Genomic DNA, 22,454 nt, shown 5'->3' on the forward strand with positions numbered 1-22,454 from the left:
TCGATTCAGGCCGATTGCATACTGTGGGGAAACCGCGTAGTCATGCCCCAGATGGGCAGAGAGGTGTTCATCAGAGAACTCCACAATGGACACCCGGGCATTGTCACAATGAAGGCAATTGCCAGGTCACATGTTTGGTGGCCAGGGATAGACGCAGATCTGGAACTTTGTGTTCGCAGGTGCAACACGTGTGCCCAGCTGGGCAATGTGCCCAGGGAAGCCCCCCTTAGCCCTGGCCATGGCCCGCCAAGCCTTGGTCACGCATCCATGTGGACTACGCAGGTCCTTTCATGGGGAAAATGTTTTTGGTTGTAGTAGACGCCTACTCCAAATGGATCGAGTGTGACATTTTAAATTCAAGCACATCCTCTGCCATGGTAGAAAGTCTACGGGCAATGTTCGCCGCCCACGGTCTACCGGACATCTTGGTCAGCGACAATGGCCCGTGCTTCACAAGCACTGAATTCCAGGACTTCATGGCAGGCAATGGAATTAACCATGTTAGAACGGCACCGTTCAAGCCGGCCTCAAACGGCCAGGCAGAACGAGCAGTGCAGATAATCAAACAGGGGATGCTCAGATTCCAAGGGGGTTCCCTACAAACCCGCTTATCATGCCTCCTGTTGGCCTATAGATCCCGACCACACTCGCTCACAGGGGTTCCACCCACAGAGCTACTAATGAAAAGGATGCTCAAAACCCGATTATCCCTTATACACCCCACCATGAAAGAAATTGTCGAGAGCAGGCGCCAGTCACAATATCACTGCCATGATAGGAATGCGAGGGCGCGATGTATTGATGTAAATGATCCTGTTTTTGTCCTCAACTACGCTGCAGGGCCCAAATGGCTTGCAGGCACTGTGGTTGCTAAAGAGGGAAATGTGATTCTGGTAGTTAAACTTACCAATGGACAAATCTGCCGCAAACATGTGGATCAAACAAAAAGGAGGTTCAGCAACCCCATAGAAGAAGCAGAGGAAGAACACGATATAGAGTTCACTCCACCACAGGTGACCGAACACCGGAACCAAAGGGAGGAGAGCCCAGTCACTGTGGGCAGTCCGGACAGGCCTGAGGCACCGCAAACAGCAGACACTCAGGCCAGCGCCCAACAACCGGAGCCCCAACTCAGGCGCTCTACAAGGGAGCGTAAACCACCAGAGAGACTCAACCTGTGATCCCAATAAGACTTTGGGGGGGAAGTGATGTTATGTATTCAACCAGCATTGTAACCCATGTATAAATTGACCTAAGTTGTACACTGTGAGAACACTGACCACTAGGCGGGAGACACTCCTAACCTGGACCTTCAGGTATAAAAGGGGAAGCTCCACCCACCTTCATCACTTGAGTGCTAAGGAATAAAGGACAGGTCACAGACTGACCTTCTCTCAAGCATGGGCCTCGTGTGCATTTATACTGTATAGTAAGGACGCATCAGAGGCCATTTCAGCCCATCGTGTCCGCAATAAAGAGACATCCAGCCTAATTCCACTTTCCAGCTCTTGGTCCGTAGCCCTGTCGGTTATGGCACTTCAGGTGCGCATCCAAGTAGTCTTTAAATGGCGAGAGTAAAAAACAGTAAAGTAAAATTCAGTTATGCGTAATATATTACGATATTATTTGTTTTATTCTGAATTTAGTGTGTAAGCAGTTTACAGGTTAATTTACTAACGTGTTTTACCGCGCAGTTATGTTTTAATGTATCTCGGCAAGGGTGGGGAGGGGACAAAGGAGATGGATTGAGTGGGGGTGCAGAAGGACCCCAAATGTTTGTGCTGTTTGTTTTTTAATCAAACTGTGCAGGGCATTTGATTTGTTTTCTAATCCTTCCATGGCCTCTAACCTCTTCCAGTTCTACATCCCTCCGAGATCTCTGCGCTCCTCCAATTCTGACTTCTTATGCATCCCTGATTTTCATCGGCCCACCATTGGTGGACATGCCTTCAGTTGCCTGGGCCTTAAGCTCTGGAACTCGCTCCTTAAACATCGCCGCAGTTCTCTCCTTTAAGGTGTTCGCTAAAACCTGCCTCTTTGACCAAGCCTAGCCTAATGTCTCCTTATGTGGTACGGTGTCAAATTTGGTTTGATAACGATTCTTTGAGGAGCCTTGGGACGTTTTACTACTTTAAAGGCGCTATATAAATACAAGTTGGTGTAGCCTGAAGAACAGAAGATTCTGAGCAGTATGATAAATGACAGGGGTGCATGATAAAGGGTACACACCCGAAACAGTAATCTGTCTTTACACTTTACAGATGCTAACGTATCTGCGTGTATTTGCAGCATTTTATCTTTTTATTTCAGATACTAGCAGGACTGATATCAGCCCGCTGCCCACTGTCGGGCTCCTGGCATTGTGGTTGCACTTGACACGTTTTGAAGCGCTAGGGCGGTCGCGGCGCTCCGTCCATATGCCTTTACCAAGATGGCGGCGGCGCTTGGCCAATGGGAGCGAGGGGGCGGGGCCGTAGCTACCACCCGTCACCCTGACCTTTGCCAAGATGGCGGCGAAGCAGAAGCCGGGCCGGCGTGCGGCAGGAGCGGCTCCGGGCCGCGGGGCCGCGGCTGAGGCGGAAAGCGAGCAGGCGGGGCCTCTGCAAGCCGTGCTGGTGGCTGACAGCTTCAACAGGCGCTTCTTCCCGATCACTAAGGACCGGCCGCGGGTGAGGGAGAGGCGGCGGCGGCGGCGGCGGCGGCGGCGGCTGGGTCCGGGGTGGAAGAGGGGGGAAGAGAGGGTCCGTGGAGAGGCCCCGGGGGGAGACAGGGTCCGGGGGGAGAGAGGGCGAATGAGGGCTAGGGCCTCTGGATTCCGTTCTCCGGGCTGTGAAGCACAAGCACAGACTCGCATTTCTATTGTGCCTGTCACTGCCTCAGGAGGGCCCGAAGCGCTTTACAGCCAATGAAGTATTTTTTGGAGTGTGGGAAACGCGGCAGCCAATTTGCGCACAGCAAGCTCCCACAGACAGCAATGTGATAATGACCAGATAATTTGTTTATCGTGATGTTGATTGAGGGATAAATATAGCCCCCCAGGACACCGGGGATGACCCCTCTGCTCTTCTTCGAAATAGTGCCATCCACCTTAGAGAGCAGACAGGGCCTCAATTTAACGTCTCATCCAAAAGATGGCTACACCTCCGACAGTGCAGCACTCCCTCAGTACTGTCCCTCCGACAGTGCGGCGCTCGCTCAGTACTGTCCCTCCGACAGTGCAACGTTCCCTCAGTACTGTCCCTCCGACAGTGCGGCACTCCCTCAGTACTGTCCCTCCGACAGTGCGGCACTCCCTCAGTACTGTCCCTCCGACAGTGCGGCGCTCCCTCAGTACTGTCCCTCCGACAGTGCGGCACTCCCTCAGTACTGTCCCTCCGACAGTGCGGCACTCCCTCAGTACTGTCCCTCCGACAGTGCGGCACTCCCTCAGTACTGCCCCTCCGACAGTGCGGCACTCCCTCAGTACTGCCCCTCCGACAGTGTGGCACTCGCTCAGTACTACCCCTCCAACAGTGCGGCACTTCATCAGTACTGCCCCTCCGACAGCGCAGCGCTCCCTCAGTACAGGACTGGAGTGTCAGCCGATATTTATGTACTCACGTCCCACAACCATCTGACCTAGAAACGAGAGTGCCACCCACAGAGCTACAGCTAACATCAGCCCCCCCACCATTAACGCGACTGCAGGCCAGTGAGAGGCCCTTGGGATGCCCCCTATTTTCCCGCTCCCTCCCCTCCCACCTGGTTTTGGTCTGACACAGAACTCCCACCCCCAGGTTTCAGTATCTGAGAGCCAAACCGTCACAGTGCCCCTGTGTTCGTGGGATGGGGAATCAGCCAGAGTTTTCCTGATGGGACATCCAGCCTTGGTGCCATTAGGTGAGGAGGACAGGATTATGCTTCGCTGTAATGGTCCCTATGAAAAGAAAGAAAGACTTACATTTATATAGTGCTTTTCACAACCACCTCAAAGCCAGTGAAGTACTTTTGAAGTGTCGTCACTGTTGTAATACAGGAAACGCGTCAGCCAATCTGTGCACAGCAAGCTCCCACAAACAGCAAAGTGATAATGACCAGATAATCTGTTTTTGTTATGTTGATTGAGGGATAAATATTGACCATGACACCGGGGATAATTTCCCTGCTCTTCAAAATAGTGGCCGTGGGATCTTTTACGTCCATCTGAAAGAACAACCGGGGCCTTGGTTTAACATCTCTTTGATGATGGTACCTCCGACAGTGCAGCGCTCCCTCAGCACTGTACTGGAGTGTCAGTCCAGATTTATGTGCTCAAGTCCCTGGAGTTGAACCCACAATCTTCTGACTTGGAGGCGAGAGTGCCACCCACTGAGCCACAGCTGACACAATGGTTGAATAGTCCATCAGCGCTCACTATTTAGGATTGCTCGTGAAGAGTGGTACTGGGGTGAGCTAATGAAGGGTGATAGGAGCCCTTGGAACCTCAGGGTTCAGTACCTTCACACATACACTGACACACAACAACAGCTTGCATTTCTATCGCGCCTTCAATGGAGTAAAAGCTCCCACAGCACTTCACAGGAGTGCAATCAGACCAATTTTGACACCAAGCCACATAAGGAGACATTAGAACAGGTGACAAAACGCTTAGTCAAATAGGTTGGTTTTAAGTAGTGTCTTAAAGGAGACGCAGAGGTTTTGGGAGTACAAGCCCCGGTTGTGCTTACATTAAGTATTATGAAACACAGGAGCCAGAGATAATAGCCTGAAACTGCATGTGGAACAGAGTGAGCCACCTTTATATTCTGGGACTAATTATGGTTATTTCTGTTTCCTAGCTCCTCCTTTCCTAAAGGCACCACCTTCTTAGAATCATAGAAATTTACAGCACGGAAGGAGGCCATTTCAGCCCATCGTGTCCGCGCCGGCCGACCAACAGCTATCCAGCCGAATCCCACTTTCCAGCTCTTGGTCCGTAGCCCTGTAGGCCACGGCACTTTAAGTGCACATCCAAGTATTTTTTAAATGTGGTGAGGGTTCCTGCCTCTACCACCCTTTCACCCCACTACACGCTGCATGAAGAAATTTCCCCTCATATCTCTTCTAAACCTCCCCCCAATTACTTGAAATTTATGGCCCCTGGTTGTTGACCCCTACCTCTTGCTGGGGTCTAATCGCTGGTTTCCCTCCAGTACCTTGCCCGAGTGGCCATTTGTGCGTGAGGCCAGTGAGCATCAGCAGGGTATTCGCCTCTGGAGAGAATCACTGCAGAGCGCAGTCTTATCCTCTACCAAACAACCATGCACCAGGACTCCCAACAGAGGCTAGAGGGACAGCCAGATGTAGCCTGGCTGAGTGCCTGCTCCAACATGGGGAAGGGTGGTTGTGCCCCACCACTGCTACTTGGCACAGACCCGGGGCTGGAACCTAGAAACCTTTGTGCTCTGTGCGCCTCAGTTCCTCACTGTGTGCACTCACTGACCGCTCAGGGAGCGGGTCTGTTTATTTTGCCCAGATTGCGTGCAGGACAGAGCTGGTGTGCAGCTGATTGATGCCGGTTTTGCCTGTCGGTGGGGTTGGCTGTAATGCTGGCGCGAGCGCAGTGAAACTATTCTCTCTGTTCCGCTGCAGGCCTTGCTCCCTCTTGCTAACGTGGCGATGATCGACTACAGCCTGGAGTTCCTCACGGCGACTGGTGTCCAAGAGACCTACGTCTTCTGCTGTTGGATGGCCCAGAAGATCAAGGACCACATTCTGTAATAATGAGTTCTAAGAATTGTTATTGGGGCCTTATGTAATGAACTATGGTGTGCTAGGAAAATGAACATTTGAAATCACTAGAGAACATAGAATCTTACAGGACAGAAGGATGCCATCATGCCTGTGCTGGCTCTTTGAGAGAGCTCACTCAATCAGTCCCTCTCCTTTGTTCTTTCCCTATAGCCCTGCAACATTTTTCTTTTTGAGTATTTATCCAATTCCCTTTTGAAAGTTACTATTGAATCTGCTTCCACCGCCCTTTCAGGCAGCACGTTCCAAATCATCATAACTCGCTGCGTGAAATGAATTGTCCTCATCTCCCTCTCATTAATGCACCAAATGAGCCTGGTATCAGCAATGCCAACATGTTGGTCCTCATTGTTGACACCAGTCTCATTCAGTCCATTAATACCAGCCCGCTGTAGGGAAAAGTCACACAAGCCAATATGCTTTAAAAATGCGCCATGCTCTTGTAACAGACCTGTACCCACCCTACTGTTAGACAGCTCTGCATGCTTTCTGCAGACACTTCCAGTGGGGAAATCCACAATGGTCCTGCAAGTGTTTTAAGCGGACTGTGTGTGGAATCTCATCCGCCATCACACCAATGCCGAAATCCAACATGATCCTGAAACTGTGCCTGAGCAGCCAATGGTCGGGATGGATGAGGGGAATCAGTGCGGCAATCAGATTTATTGTTCACTACTCTCTCAAACTGAGTTAAAACCACATTGGTGTTTGTTGCGTTATGAGCTGTAATAGAACATAAGAATTAGGAGCAGGAATAGGCCAAATGTCCCCTCGAGCCTGTTGGGGACATTCAGCCAGATCGTTGCTGATCTATATTTGTATGTATCTTCGACCTCAACCCCACTTTCCCACCCTATCTCCATATCCCTTGATTCCTTTATTACCCAAAAATCTATCAATCTCTGTCTTGAATATACTCTTCGACTGAGTATCCACAGTCCTCTGGCATAGAGTATTCCAAACTTTAACTTGTATTAGTATTGACTTGATTTAGGTTGAGCAATTTATTCTTATTTTCTGCTCTCTCTTTCAATTGGACCATAAACTTAATTGGACCAGCCACATAAATATTGTGGCTACAAGAGCAGGTCAGAGGCTGTGTATTCTGCAGCGAGGGATTCCAACTCCTCACTCCCCAAAGACCTTTCCACCATCCACAAGGCACAAGTCAGGAGTGTGATGGAATACTCTCCACTTGCCTGGATGAGCGCAGCTCCAACAACACTCAAGAATTTCAACACCATCCAGGACAATGCACCCCGCTTGATTGGCACCCTATCCATCACCTTCAACATTCACTCCCTCCACCACCGGTGCACCATGGCTGCAGTGTGTACCATCTATAAGAAGCACTGCAGCAACACCTCTTCGGTAGAACCTCCCAAACCCGTGACCTCTACTGCCTAGAAGGACAATGGCAGCATGCCCATGTGAACACCACTACCTCCAATGTTCCCCCCAAGTCACACACCATCATGACTTGAAAATATATTGTCCGTTCCTTCATCCTCACTGGCTCAAAATCCTGGAACTCCCTAACAGCATTGTGGGAGCACCTTCACCACACAGACTGCAGCGGTTCAAGAAGGCAGCTCACCACCTTCTCGAGGGCAGTTAGGGATGGGCAATAAATGCCGGCCTTGCCAGCGACGCCCACATCCTGTAAATGCTCCGGCCAGCGGAGGCAACACTCTAGGGCAGGAAGGTCTAACTCAAGTGTTACAGGTTTATATAGAAAGTTATAATTGTGGATTTGTTCATTTATAGTGGGGGAAAATGTTGACAGGGAGTGCCTGCAGATGAAAGCTTTTATATGAATTGAACCTCTGGAGCTATTCCTAAAGAATTCTGACCTTGCCCCTGTTTATAAATTCCACATGTTCATGGCCAGTTGTGTATTTCTCCTCAGCAAATCAAAGTGGAGTCGTCCCACCTCTCCAAACACCATCCACATCATGAGCTCCGAGTCCTACCGATCGTTGGGAGATATCTTGAGGGACGTGGATGCAAAGTCGCTGCTCCGCTCAGACTTCATTCTACTTTACGGCGATATTGTGTCCAATATTAATGTATTCAAAGCATTGGAGGAGCACAAGTGAGTGATGTCCTTGGTGTAGGCCTCGTTTGTTGGTGATGTTGGGCTCTCCCCATTCAGTTGTACCTGGGTAGATCTGTTCAGGGTGCCTTATTTTTCAGATGATTTCTGCACCTGCAGTGGTCTCCCTACAGTGCTCTTTGTACAAAACGCTCCCATCCGCTGTACAATCCCATTTTATTGTTGACACATTTATGCTGCCCTCCGATCCAGAAGTCATTGATTATTTCAGGAATCCACAATAACTTGCACATATGTAGCCCCCCCCCTTCAATGCAGTAAAAATGTCCCAAGGGACTCCACAGGAGTGTTGTCAATTAAAATGTGACACCGAGCCACATGAGATATTCGGATGGGTGACCAAAAGCTTGGTCAAAGATGTAGGTTTTAAGCAGCGTCTTTAAAGGAGGAGAAAGGTTTAGGGAGGCAATTCTAGAGCTTGGGGCCGAGGCAGCCGAAGGCTCGGCCACTAATGGTGGGGTGAAGGAAGTAGGTGGATTCGCATTTCAAAGTGGTAACCTAGAAAGTGAGCGCAGGCAGGGTTTTCGTCTCAAGGCAACCTCCAGCCAAGTCCAATCCTGTGCTCACTTGACTTTTCACAGAATCCTAGAACAGTGATAACGTACATGAGGCCTTTCGGCCCATCGTGTCCGTGTTGACTCTTTGAAAGATCTACATTTACATGTGAACTTTTCAAAAGCGTTCACTGGATAGCAATCATGAGCAAGAACACTGGCTGACTTTCCCCCGCCTCTGTCTCTGCCTCCACCACAGGTGCGGACATCAGTTGTAGCGTTCCTGCTATCAGCAGGTTGAGCTCTGTTGACTCAGCAAAGGCCAGGAGATTCAGCCTGTTGTCTTGTGCTTTGCACAACCATCGCTGCCTTTAACAGCTGAACAATTGGAAGAGCCTGAAAGTGTTAAAAGCTGTCAGCCGTGACTCAGTAGGTAACACTCTCGTCTCTTGGGTCAGATTTGTGTTGGGAAGTCTTTGGTCCTAGGTCAGGTTGTCTGACATAGGCCCTCCCCTCTAGGTGTGAGCACAGGGAAATAACAGTAGAGACAAAAGCACACCCCTAGTCAGGTTTTTAAGCAGAAAGCTGCTAGGGCAGGCTTTTGCCAGACTCCAAAGCTTAGAATGCAGGAGGGTATTTGGAACTTTGTTGAAGTCAAGTAAGACTTCATTGAAATATTGGAGAGGCACAAGTGGGGGGTGTTCGAAAGAGGTGAATGTCCAGTACACATTACAAGGCGCCCTATTGTTACAGCCTAACATCTGTTATTGGGAAAATGCTGCAGTCCATTACTAAGGAAGCAATAGCGGGACATTTGAAAAAGCATAATTCAATCAAGCAGAGTCAGCATAGTTTTATGAAAGGGAAATCATGTTTGATAAATTTGTTGGAGTTCTTTGAAGATGTAACGAGCAGGGTGGATAAGGGAAAACCAGTGGATGTGGTGTATTTGGATTTCCAGAAGGCATTCGATAAGGTGCCACATAAAAGGTTACTGCACACGATAAAAGTTCACGGGGTTGGGGGTAATATATTAGCATGAATTGAGGATTGGCTAACAGAAAACAGAGAGTCGGGATAAATGGTTCATTTTCCGGTTGGCAAACAATAACTAGTGGGGTGCCACAGGGATCAGTGCTGGGGCCTCAACTATTTACAATCTATATTAATGAATTGGATGAAGGGACCGAGACTAATATAGCCAAGTTTGCTGATGATACAAAGATGGCTGGGAAAGCAAATTGTGAGGTGGACACAAAAAGTCTGCAAAGGGATAAAGACAGGCTATGTGAGTGGGCAAAAATTTGGCAAATGGAGTATAATGTGGGAAAATGTGAGGTTATCCACTTTGGAAGGAAAAGATAGAAATATAATTTAAATGGAGAAAAGTTGCAAAGTGCTGCAGTACAGAGGGACCTAGGGGGTCCTTGTGCATGAAACACAAAACGTTTGTATGCAGGTATAGCAAGTAATCAGGAAGGCAAATGGAATGTTGGCCATTATTGCAAGGGGGATAGAGTATAAAAGCAGATAAGTCCTGCTACAACTGTACAGGGTATTGGTGAGGCCACAACTAGAGTACTGTGTACTGTTTTGGTCTCTGTATTTAAGGAGGGATATACTTGCATTGGAGACAGTTCAGAGAAGGTTCACAAGGTTGATTCCGGAGATGAGGGGGTTGACTTATGAAGGTAGGTTGGGCCTATACGCATTGGAGTTCAGAAGAATGAGAGGTGATCTTATCGAAACATATATAAGATAATGAGGGGGCTCAACAAGGTGGATGCAGAGAGGATTTTCCACATAGGGGAAACTAAAACTAGGGGACATAGTCTCAGAATAAGGGGCTGTCCATTTAAAACTGAAATGAGGAGGAATTTCTTCCCTCAGCGCGTTGTAAATCTGTGGAATTCTCTGCCTCAGAGAGCTGTGGAGACTGGGTCTTTGAATATATTTAAGGTGGAGACAGACAGATTTTTGAGCGATAAGGGAATAAAGGATTATGGGGAGCGGGCAGGGAAGTGGAACTGAGTCCATGATCAGATCAATCATTATCTTATTAAATGGCGGAGCAGGCTCGAGGGGCCAGGTGGCCTACTCCTGCTCCTATTTCTTATGTGTTCTAGCTCTGGATTATGTTATCATAGAGTCATAGCCCGCACAGAAGGAGACCATTCATCCCATCAGACCTGTGCCGGCTCTTTGAAAGAGCTGTCCAATTTAGTCCCACACTCCAACTTTTTCCCCCATAACCCTACCAATTAATCCTCTTCAAGTACATGTGCAATTGCCCTTTGAAACTTCCCTGGAAGCTGCTTCCACCACCCTTTCAGATTTTTCCAGATTTTAATAACCCTCTGTGTGGGGGGAAAAAACTAATTTCTCCTCGTTTTTTTGCCAATTATTTTAAATCTATGCTCTCTTGTTAAGGACCCACTCGCCAGAGGAAATTGTTTCTCTGAACTTGCTCTATCAAAACCGCTTATAATTTTGACGACCTCTATTTGGTCTCCCCTTAACCTTCTCTGCTCTGTGGAGAATCCTAACTTCTCCATTCTTGCCACATAACTAAAGTCCCATATCCCTGGTATCATGCTGCTAGACCTCCTCTACCCTCTTCCAGGGCCTTGACATCCTTCCTAAAGTGTGGTGCCCAGAATTGGACACAATTCTACAGCTGAGATCTAACCAGTGATTTGTAAAGGTTTAGCATGATTTCCTTGCTTTTGTATTCAGTGCCCCTATTGACAAAGCCAAGTACCCCATACTCTTTCTTATTCCTCCTTATGAACATGCCGTCACCTTCAAAGATTTATGAACATGCCCCCCAGGTCCCCCAGCTCTTGCACTCCCCTCAAAATAGTACCATGCTTCTCCATGTTCCTCCCAAAGTGCATCACTTCACACCTAGTCCCATTAAGTTGCATCTGCCATGTGTCTGCCCATTTCACCAGTCTGTCTCTGTCCTCCTGAAGTCTGCTACTATCCTGCTCACTATATACTATTTGCCAAGTTTTGCATCAACCACAAACTTTGAAATTGCACTCCCTATACCCAAGTCCAGGTCATTTATATAGTACAATAAAAGCAGTGGTCCTAATAACGACCCCTGGGGACATCGCTGGATACTACTCTCCAGTCAAAAAAATATCCATTCACCTCAATACTCTATCTCCTATCCCTTAGCCAATTACGCACCAAAATGACCACTGTCCCTTTAATCCCACGTTTCTCTATTTTCCGAAAAAGTCTTGTTATGCGGTGCTTTATCAAATGCCTTTTGAAAGTCCATATATATGACCTCTACTGCACGAGCTTCATCATCACTCTCCAATACTTCCACAACGGTTAGATATTGGGTAATTGGGCATTCCTAAACGCAAGACGCTCAGACCGCTTACGGGAGTGATTCCCATTGACGTACCTGAGAGAATAACGAAGGCAGACCCAGATTTGTAATGCCGTTGTCAAGTTTAATATATCAACTTGTGGAATGCCCGAGCATTCTTGCAGCTCTGGATGGCCTGCTGCTCCTCGCTTTATGACCACGTGTGTCTCGTGTTTTGTAGGGCGAGGCGCAAGCTGGAGAAGAATGTGTCCGTCATGACGATGATTTTCAAAGAGTCGTCGCCGGGCCACAGGACAAGATGTCAGGAGGATGATGTCATCGTGGCCATGGACAGCAAAACCAGCCGCGTGCTGCACTATCAGAAGGCCCGCAGGCAGAAGAAATTCCGATTCCCCATGGTGTGTTCCCTTGTACCCTGCGATTAATCCCTCTCGCTGGAATGCTTCATCATACACCCCATGGTCCCCAACACATGTTGCAAGTGCGATTTTCCCAGGACACAGCGGGCCGGGGTTAAAGTAACGCTATGAAATAATGCCCAAAGCTGCCTTGTATCTCGTCTGTAAACAGCACGGTGTAAGTGGTGGTGATCGTTTTCCTGGGACCTGCTGGATGGACTACAGTGGTCTTTCTGATCCTTGACAGACCTGGGCCCCGGTGCTGTACAGTGACAGACCTGGGCCCCAGTGCTGTACAGTGACAGACCCCTGGGCCCCAGTGTTGTACAGTGACAGACCTGGGCCCCGGTGCTGTTCAGTGACAGACCTGGGCCCCAGTGCTGTACAGTGACAGACCCCTGGGCCCCAGTGTTGTACAGTGACAGACCTGGACCCCAGTGTTGCACAGTGACAGACCTGGGCCCCAGTGTTGTACAGTGACAGACCTGGGCCCCGGTGTTGTACAGTGACAGACCTGGGCCCCAGTGTTGTACAGTGACAGACCTGGGCCCCGGTGTTGTAAAGTGACAGACCTGGGCCCCGGTGTTGTATCGTGACAGACCTGGGCCCCAGTGTTGTACAGTGACAGACCTGGGCCCCAGTGTTGTACAGTGACAGACCCCTGGGCCCCAGTGTTGTACAGTGACAGACCTGGGCCCCAGTGTTGTACAGTGACAGACCTGGGCCCCAGTGTTGTACAGTGACAGACCTGTAACCCTCCCTGGTAATGCAGCCCAGATATATGTTGCTCAAAGTAGTCTCTCCCAACACAGTTTGTGTTTGGAAGGACAGTAACTGTAGGATGAATTTTTCAAATTCATGCATTGGGAATGCATATCCAGAATTTGGGCTCTGAGATCAGTTATCCTGATTTTAAGAGCATTAATTTGTAATGGAAAGAAATTCCTACAGGATGCATTAACCTGCATCCCCGAAATCTTAGTGTGTGTCTCTGATGAGCGAAGTTCTTTACTGTGAGTGCAATTCTGTAACATTTAACCGAATAATTGCATTGCAGGCCCACGATCGCACTTCACTAAAATCCGAACCGCAACCTTACTGTTCTTTGGCTCCTGACTGTTATGGTTGTTTGTTGCTGAGTGTTCAAGGTTTTGTCTTTGTGGGTCACATGGAGCCTTTGGGTGGGGGGCAGGGGGGTCACCAATAAAATTTAAATCCCATGGCATTAAAAAGCAAACCAAAGCACTAGGGTTTATTTCTAGAGATATAGAATTGAAAAGTAGGGAAGTTATGCTAAACCTTGAATCTTGGTTAGACCACACTTGGAGTACTGGGTACAGTTCTGGCTGCCATATTATAAAAAGATATAGAGGCACTGGAGAGGGGGCAGAAAAGATTTACAAAGATGATGCCAAAAATGCGAGGGTGTACATATCAGGAAGGAATGAACAAGCTGGATCTCTTTTCTCTTCAAAAAAAGAGGCTAAGGGATGATCTAATGGAGGTCTTTAAAATTATGAAATGTTTTGATAGAGTGGATACAGAGAGAATGTTTCCACTTGTGGGGAAGAGTATAACTAGAGGGCATCAATATAAGATAGTCACCAAGAAATCCAATAGGGAATTCAGAAGAAACTTCTTTACCCAGAGAGTGGTGAGAATGTGGAACTCGCTACCACAGGGAGTGGTTGAGGTGAATAGTATCGATGCATTTAAGGGGAGGCTAGACAAGCTTAAGAGGGAGAAGAGAATAGAGGGTTATGCTGATAGATTTAGATGAGGAAAGACGGGAGGAGGCTCGAATGGAGCATAAACTTGGAATAGCTGGATCGAAAGGCCTGTTTCTGTGCCGTATATCCTGTGTTGTGTATGTAAGTTCTCATCAATCTTTATTCACTTTTAATTGCTTATTTTAACAGCTCTTGGTATTCTGTTTTATCCACTAATGAGACAGCAGCACTAAAAAAACAGACTGTGCAGGTCTCTCTGATTGCAATGTAGTAATAAATTTTGCCTAAACACCGCCCGTGTCTGTTTTCCACAGAACGTGTTTCACAGCAGCAATGACGAGATTGAAATCCGCCATGACCTTCTCGACTGTCACATAAGCATCTGTTCTCCACAGGTCAGTGAAGATAATGCATCCTAATCATTTCACGGGAGAAAAGGTTTGGGGCGGCCACTATCTACACTGCAGTGGCTATGAAGATTGTGTATAGGTTGATCGAGGTCCTTTGTCTACGGATGTTTAGTGTAAGGCCTACGCTCTCGTACACTTCAGTGACGATGGCTTGGAGTTCGGCCTCTGAGTGTGCGCAGACGCAGGCGTCGTCTGATTACTGTAGTTCAATGACAGAGGATGGGATGACCTTGGATCTGGCCTGGAGGCGATGGAGGTTGAACAGTTTCCCGTTTGCTCTGTAGATACGCTCCACTCCAGCGGGGAGCTTATTAAGGGTGAGATGGAGCATCGCAGCAAGGAAGATCGAGAAGAGCGTTGGTGCAATGACACAGCCTTGCTTGACCCTGGTCCGAGGTCAATTGGGTCTGTGCTGGATCCGTTTGTCAGGATCACGGCTTGCATGTCGTCATGAAGCAGGCGAAAGATGGTGACAAACTTTTGAGGGCAACCGAATTTGAGGAGGACGCTCCATAATCCTTCACGGTTGACGGTGTCGAAGGCCTTTGTGAGGTCAAAGAAGGTCATGTACAGGGGTTGGTGCTGTTCCTTGCATTTCTCTTGGATTTGCTGCGTGGTTAAGATCGTGTCCACTGTGCCCCTTAGTGGGCGGAATCCGCATTGCGACTCTGGGAGGAGCTCTTCAGCCACAGGGAGAAGGCGATTCCTCTGTAGTTACCGCAATCGGACATGTCGCCTTTCTTGAAGCACTGGAGAAGTACCACCAACGCTGCAGGATCCTGCATATCCACTGGGAGGACAGACGCACCAACGTCAGCATTCTCGCTTAGACCAGCATCCCCAGCATCGAAGCACTGACCACGTTCGATCAGCTCTGCTGGATGGGCCACATCGTCCACATGCCCGATACGAGACTCCCAAAACAACCGCTCTACTTGGAGCTCTGACACGGCAAACGAGCCTCAGATAGGCAGAGGAAACACTTCAAGGACACCCTCAAAGCCTCCTTGGAAAAAGTGCAACATCCCCACCAACACCTGGGAATCCCTGGCCCAAGGCTGCCCAAAGTGGAGGAAAAGCATCCGGGAAAGCGCCAAACATCTCGAGTCTCTACGCCGAGAACAGGCTGAAGCCAAGAGTAAACAGCAGAAGGAGCGCACGGAATCCTAAGCACCCCACCCACATGTTCCTTCAACCACCGTCTGCCCCACCTGTGCCAGAGACTAGGTCCCGCATCAGACTCATCAGTTACATGAGAACTCATTTTTAGTGTGGAAGCAAGTCATTCTTGACTCCAAGGGACTGCCGAAGAGAGAGAGAGAGAGAGAGAGTATTGTCTATACTGAGCTAATTAAAATAGAAAGATCTGCATTTATATTACACAGAATTTTACAGCACCGAAACAGGCAATTCAGCCCAAAAGGTCCGTGCCGGTGTTTATGCTCCACATGAGCCTCCTCCCACCCCTCTTCATCTCACCCTATCAGCATAACCTTCTATTCTTTTCTCCTCGTGTTTATCTAGCTTCCCCTTAAATGCATCTATACTATTCGCCTCAACTATTCCTTGTAGCAGCAAGTTCCACATTCTCACCACTCCCTGGGTAAAAAAAGTTTCTCCTGAATTCCTTATTGGATTTATTAGTGATAATATATTTATGACTCCTAGTTTTCCCCCCCCCCCCCCCCACCCCCCAGTGGAAACATCTCTACGTCTATCCTATTAAACCCATTCGTTATTTTAAAGATCTCTTATCAGCTCACCCCTCAGCCTTCTCTTTTCTAGAGCGAAGAACCCCAGCCTGTTCAATCTTTCCTAAATAGATGTGAACTCTCAATTCCGGTATACACCACCTCTCAGGATGTCCCGAAGCACTATACAGCCAATGCAGTGTTTTTGAAGTGTGGTCACCAAGGTTCCCTCTACCACACAGTTCTGTGGAGTTCTCGCTCAGCCTGGAACTGGCTTTTCTCTCAGTTTTCTCTCTTCGCAACTCCTCAGATAATGAAGCAGTCCATGCCTGCATGCAGCAAGACCTGGGCGACATTCAGGCTTGGGCTGATAAGTGGCAAGTAACATTTGCGCCACACAAGTGTCAGGCAATGACCATCTCGCACAAGTGAAAGTCTAACCACGTCCCCTTGATATTCAACGGCATTACCATCGCCGAATCCCCCCGCCATCAACATCCCATAGCTGGGCCAGCCACATAAATACTGTGGCAACAAGAGCAGGTCAGAGGCTGGGTATTCTGTGGCGTGTGTCTCACCTCCTGACTCCCCAAAGCCTTTCCACCATCGACAAGGCTCAAGTCAGGAGTGTGATGGAATACTCTCCACTTGCCTGGATGAGTGCAGCTCCCACAACACTCAAGAAGCTCATAAGAACATAAGGAATAGGAACAGGAGTAGGCCATATGGCCCCTCGAGCTTGCTCCGCCATTCAATACGATCATGGCTGATCTGATCATGGACTCAGCTCCACTTCCCCGCCCGCTCCCCTTATCGTTTAAGAAACTCTATTTCTGTCTTAAATTTATTCAATGTCCGATCTTCCACAGCTCTCTGAGGCAGAGAACTCCACAGATTTACAACCCTCTGAGAGAAGAAATTTCTCCTCATTTCTGTTTTAAATGGGCAGCCCCTTATTCTAAGATCATGCCTTCTAGTTCTAGTCTCCCCTATCAGTGGAAACATCCTCTCTCTATCCAACTTGTCAAGCTCCCTCATAATCTTATACGTTTCGATAAGATCACCTCTCATTCTTCTGAACTCCAATGAGTAGAGGCCCAAGCTACTCAACCTTTCCTCATAAGTCAACCCCCTCATCCCCGGAATCAACCTAGTGAACCTTCTCTGAACTGCCTCCAAAGCAAGTATAGCCTTTCGTAAATATGGAAACCAAATCTCGACACCATCCAAGACAAAGCAGCCCACTTGAATGGCATCCCATCCAAAACCTTAAACCTTCACTCCCTCCACCACCGGCGCCCCCTGGCTGCAGTGTGTACTGTCTATAAGATGCACGGCAGCAACTCGCCAAGGCTTCTTCGGCAGCACCTCCCCAACCCGCGACCACTACCATCCAGTAGGACAAGGGCAGCAGGCGCATGGGAATACCACCACCTGCAAGTTCCCCTCCAAGTCGCACACCATCCTGATTTGGAAATATATCGGCCATTCCTGCATCATCGCTGGGTCAAAATCCTGGAACTCCCTCCCAAACAGCACTGTGAGAGCACCTTCACCACACGGACTGCAGCGGTTCAAGAAGGTAGCTCACCACCACTTTCTCAAGGGCAATTAAGGATGGGCAAAATTGCCAGCGACGCCCACATCCCAGAACGAATAAAAAGAAATGTTGAAGGGCTTTCGGTGCATTTCCAGCGTGTTGAGGTTTATTTCACTGCTGCGAAGTATCTCCGCCCGTCCCTAACATTTCATTTACTTTCCAGGTCGCAGAGCTGTTCACGGATAACTTCGATTACCAAACCAGAGATGACTTTGTGCGTGGGATTCTTGTGAATGAAGAGGTGGGTTTTCAATTTGCTACTTGGCTTTATTTAAATTTAAAAAGGCAATGGATTTACTCGCGTGTGGATCATCGTCGGTCCCACACCCCCCGCAGTGGCAGCTTTAGACATGGTGACCCTGCACTCTGCAGTTCATCTGCCACTCCTCCCTCCCCCAGTGCAGCGATCGCTACGTGAAAGGCTCCCGGTGAGCGCAGCTTGCCGTTTGCCTGTAAGTGGCGAGTGTATTGCAGGTAGTTGCTTTATCCGAGTGTCTGGCTGACACAGTGGTGTCAGTAGTGAGTTAGAATTAAACATCACAGACGGAGGCAAATCGGCCCATCAGGCGGGGCGTGGGGGCGAGGCGTGGGGGGCGGGAGGCGGGGGGGTGACGAAGCGCGGGAAGTCGGGGGGGGGGGGGCGAGGCGCAGGAGGTGGTCGGGGGGAGGAGAGGCGCGGGAGGTGGTGGGGGGGGCGAGGCGCAGGAGGTGGGGGGGGTGTGGTGGGGGGGTGAGGCGCGGGAGGTGGTGGGGGTCGAGGCGCGGGAGGTGGTGGGGGGGCGAGGCGCGGGAGGTGGTGGGGGGGGTTGAAACGCGCGGGAGGTGGTGGGGGGGGGCGAGGCGCGGGAGGTGGGGGGGCGAGGCGCGGGAGGTGGGGGGGGCGAGGCGCGGGAGGTGTTGGGGGGGCGAGGCGCGGGAGGTGGGGTGGGCGAGGCGCGGGAGGTGGGGTGGGCGAGGCGCGGGAGGTGGGGTGGGCGAGGCGCGGGAGGTGGGGGGGCGAGGCGCGGGAGGTGGTGGGGGGGGGCGAGGCGCGGGAGGTGGGGGGGGCGAGGCGCGGGAGGTGGTGGGGGGGCAAGGCGCGGGAGGTGGGGGGGGCGAGGCGCGAGAGGTGGTGGGGGGGCGAGGCGCGGGAGGTGGTGGGGGGGCGAGGCACGGGAGGTGGGGTGGGCGAGGCGCGGGAGGTGGGGTGGGCGAGGCGCGGGAGGTGGGGGGGCGAGGCGCGGGAGGTGGTGGGGGGGGCGAGGCGCGGGAGGTGGGGGGGGCGAGGCGCGGGAGGTGGTGGGGGGGCAAGGCGCGGGAGGTGGGGGGGGCGAGGCGCGAGAGGTGGTGGGGGGGCGAGGCGCGGGAGGTGGTGGGGGGCGAGGCGCGGGAGGTGGGGGGGGGAGGCGAGGTGCGGGAGGTGGGGGGGGCGAGGCGCGGGAGGTGGGGGGGGGCGAGGTGCGGGAGGTGGGGGGGGCGAGGCGCGGGAGGTGGTGGGGGGGGCGAGGCGCGGGAGGTGGGGGGGGGAAGGCGAGGTGCGGGAGGTGGGGGGGGGGGGAGGCGAGGTGCGGGAGGTGGTGGGGGGGGCGAGGCGCGGGAGGTGGGGGGGGGGAAGCCCGGGAGGTGGTGGGGGCGAGGTGCGGGAGGTGGGGGGGGGGGAGCGAGGTGCGGGAGGTGGGGGGGGGGGGCGAGGCGCGGGAGGTGGGGGGGGGCGAGGCGCGGGAGGTGGGGGGGGCGAGGCGCGGGAGGTGGGGGGGGGCGAGGCGCGGGAGGTGGGGGGGGGGCGAGGCGCGGGAGGTGGGGGGGGCGAGGCGCGGGAGGTGGGGGGGGCGAGGTGCGGGAGGTGGGGGGGGGGGCGAGGCGCGGGAGGTGGGGGGGGGAAGGCGAGGTGCGGGAGGTGGGGGGGGGGGGAGGCGAGGTGCGGGAGGTGGGGGGGCGAGGCGCGGGAGGTGGGGGGGGGCGAGGTGCGGGAGGTGGGGGGGGCGAGGCGCGGGAGGTGGTGGGGGGGGCGAGGCGCGGGAGGTGGGGGGGGGAAGGCGAGGTGCGGGAGGTGGGGGGGGGGGGGAGGCGAGGTGCGGTGGGGGGGGGGGGGGAGGCGAGGTGCGGGAGGTGGTGGGGGGGGCGAGGCGCGGGAGGTGGGGGGGGGGAAGCCCGGGAGGTGGTGGGGGCGAGGCGCGGGAGGTGGCGGGGGGGAAGGCGAGGTGCGGGAGGTGGGGGGGGGGGGAGCGAGGTGCGGGAGGTGGGGGGGGGGGCGAGGCGCGGGAGGTGGGGGGGGCGAGGCGCGGGAGGTGGGGGGGGGCGAGGCGCGGGAGGTGGGGGGGGCGAGGCGCGGGAGGTGGGGGGGGCGAGGCGCGGGAGGTGGGGGGGGGCGAGGCGCGGGAGGTAGGGGGGGCGAGGCGCGGGAGGTGGGGGGGGGGCGAGGCGCGGGGGGGGGCGAGGCGGGGGAGGTGGGGGGGGCGAGGCGCGGGAGGTGGTTGGGGGGGGGGCGAGGCGTGGGAGGTGGGGGGGGGGGGAGCGAGGTGGGGGGGGGGGGAGCGAGGTGCGGGAGGTGGGGGGGGGGGGAGCGAGGTGCGGGAGGTGGGGGGGGGGGCGAGGCGCGGGAGGTGGGGGGGGGCGAGGCGCGGGAGGTGGGGGGGGGCGAGGCGCGGGAGGTGGGGGGGGCGAGGCGCGGGAGGTGGTGGGGGGGGGGGCGAGGCGTGGGAGGTGGGGGGGGGGGGAGCGAGGTGCGGGAGGTGGGGGGGGGGGAGCGAGGTGCGGGAGGTGGGGGGGGGGGGAGCGAGGTGCGGGAGGTGGGGGGGGGGGGCGAGGCGCGGGAGGTGGGGGGGGGCGAGGCGCGGGAGGTGGGGGGGGCGAGGCGCGGGAGGTGGGGGGGGCGAGGCGCGGGAGGTGGGGGGGGGCGAGGCGCGGGAGGTGGGGGGGGCGAGGCGCGGGAGGTGGGGGGGGGCGAGGCGCGGGAGGTAGGGGGGGCGAGGCGCGGGAGGTGGGGGGGGGGCGAGGCGCGGGAGGTGGGGGGGGGCGAGGCGGGGGAGGTGGGGGGGGCGAGGCGCGGGAGGTGGTGGGGGGGGGGGCGAGGCGCGGGAGGTGGGGGGGGGGCGAGGCGCGGGAGGTGTTGGGGGGGCGAGGCGCGGGAGGTGGGGTGGGCGAGGCGCGGGAGGTGGGGGGGGCGAGGCGCGGGAGGTGGGGTGGGCGAGGCGCGGGAGGTGGGGTGGGCGAGGCGCGGGAGGTGGTGGGGGGGGCGAGGCGCGGGAGGTGGTGGGGGGGCGAGGCGCGGGAGGTGGGGGGGGGGAAGGCGAGGTGCGGGAGGTGGGGGGGGGGGGAGGCGAGGTGCGGGAGGTGGTGGGGGGGCGAGGCGCGGGAGGTGGGGGGGGGAAGGCGAGGTGCGGGAGGTGGGGGGGGGGGGGAGGCGAGGTGCGGGAGGTGGTGGGGGGGCGAGGCGCGGGAGGTGGGGGGGGGAAGGCGAGGTGCGGGAGGTGGGGGGGGGGGGGAGGCGAGGTGCGGGAGGTGGGGGGGGGGAAGCCCGGGAGGTGGTGGGGGCGAGGCGCGGGAGGTGGTGGGGGGGGCGAGGCGCGGGAGGTGGGGGGGGGGGGAAGGCGAGGCGCGGGAGGTGGGGGGGGGGGAAGGCGAGGTGCGGGAGGTGGGGGGGGGGGGGAGCGAGGTGCGGGAGGTGGGGGGGGGGCGAGGCGCGGGAGGTGGGGGGGGCGAGGCGCGGGAGGTGGGGGCGCGGCGGCCACTTAGCTTAATGGGAACAATGTTGAGACGTTCTGTGCATTGCAGATTTTAGGTAATCAGATTCACATGCACGTGACAGTGGACGAGTACGGGGTGAGGGTCTCCAATCTGTTCGTGTACGAGGCGGTGTGTTTGGACATCATCCGTCGCTGGGTCTACCCCATGACGCCGGAGATGAACTTCACGGACGATGACAACGGTTTCAGCGTCCACTTGCGGCACAACGTCTACCGAGGGTCGGAGGTCAGCCTCGGTCAGGGAAGTGTGCTGGAAGAAAATGTTGTGATTGGCCAAAGCACCGTCATTGGGACGAACTGCTTTATAAGGAACAGCTCCATTGGCCACAACTGTGTTATAGGTAGGTTATTCGGCAGTTGTGCGTTTAATCAGATGGTCATTCACAATTGGCGACAATGAAAACAAAAACAGATAGTAAAAGCTTTTACAGATATATAAAACGGAAAAGAGTGACTAAAGTAAATGTTGGTTCCCTTGGAAGATGAGAAGCAGGATTTAATAATGGGAAATGTGGAAATGGCTGAGACCTTAAACAATTATTTTTCTTAGGTCTTCACAGTGAAAGACACAAAAACCATGCCAAAAATTGCTGGTCACAGGAATGTGGGAAGGGAGGACCTTGAGACAATCACTATCACTAGGGCGGTAGTGCTGGACAGGCTAATGGGACTCAAGGTGCACAAGTCCCCTGGTCCTGATGAAAAGAGATGCAGAAGTTATAGCAGATGCATTTGTTATAATCTACCAAAATTCTCTGGACTCTGGGGAGGTACCAGCGGATTGGAAAGCAGCTAATGTAATGTCTCTGTTTAAAAAAGGGGGCAGACAAAAGGCAGGTAACTATAGGCAGGTTAGTTTAACATCTGTAGTGGGGAAAATGCTTGAAACTATCATTAAGGAAGAAATAGCGGGACGTCTAGATAGGAATAGTACAATCAAGCAGACGCAGCATGGATTCATGAAGGGGAAATCATGTTTAACTAATTTGCTGGAATTCTTTGAGGATATAACGAGCATGGTGGATAGAGGTGTACCGATGGATGTGGTGTATTTAGATTTCCAAAAGGCATTCGATAAGGTGCCACACAAAAGGTTACTGCAGAAGATAGAGGTACGCGGAGTCAGAGGAAATGTATTAGCATGAATAGAGAATTAGCTGGTGAACAGACAG

At 53.4% G+C, this 22,454-nt stretch overlaps 1 protein-coding gene across 1 annotated transcript in view; it reads left to right on the plus strand.

Moving 5' to 3' along the window:
- The first annotated feature begins 2,496 nt into the window (after window positions 1-2,496).
- Window positions 2,497-22,454, plus strand: part of eif2b5 (eukaryotic translation initiation factor 2B, subunit 5 epsilon) — a 71,274-nt gene continuing 51,316 nt past the window's right edge. Inside the window, exons 1-7 of the mRNA XM_070883787.1 lie at window positions 2,497-2,669; window positions 5,611-5,735; window positions 7,679-7,864; window positions 11,949-12,126; window positions 14,171-14,251; window positions 17,721-17,798; window positions 21,311-21,623. Coding sequence (XP_070739888.1) covers window positions 2,508-2,669; window positions 5,611-5,735; window positions 7,679-7,864; window positions 11,949-12,126; window positions 14,171-14,251; window positions 17,721-17,798; window positions 21,311-21,623 — 1,123 coding nt within the window. The 5' untranslated portion in view covers window positions 2,497-2,507. The remainder of the gene's footprint in view (window positions 2,670-5,610; window positions 5,736-7,678; window positions 7,865-11,948; window positions 12,127-14,170; window positions 14,252-17,720; window positions 17,799-21,310; window positions 21,624-22,454) is intronic.

This window comes from Pristiophorus japonicus, chromosome 6 (genome assembly GCF_044704955.1).
Source record: "Pristiophorus japonicus isolate sPriJap1 chromosome 6, sPriJap1.hap1, whole genome shotgun sequence".
In the NCBI taxonomy this organism is placed as follows: Eukaryota; Metazoa; Chordata; class Chondrichthyes; family Pristiophoridae; genus Pristiophorus; species Pristiophorus japonicus.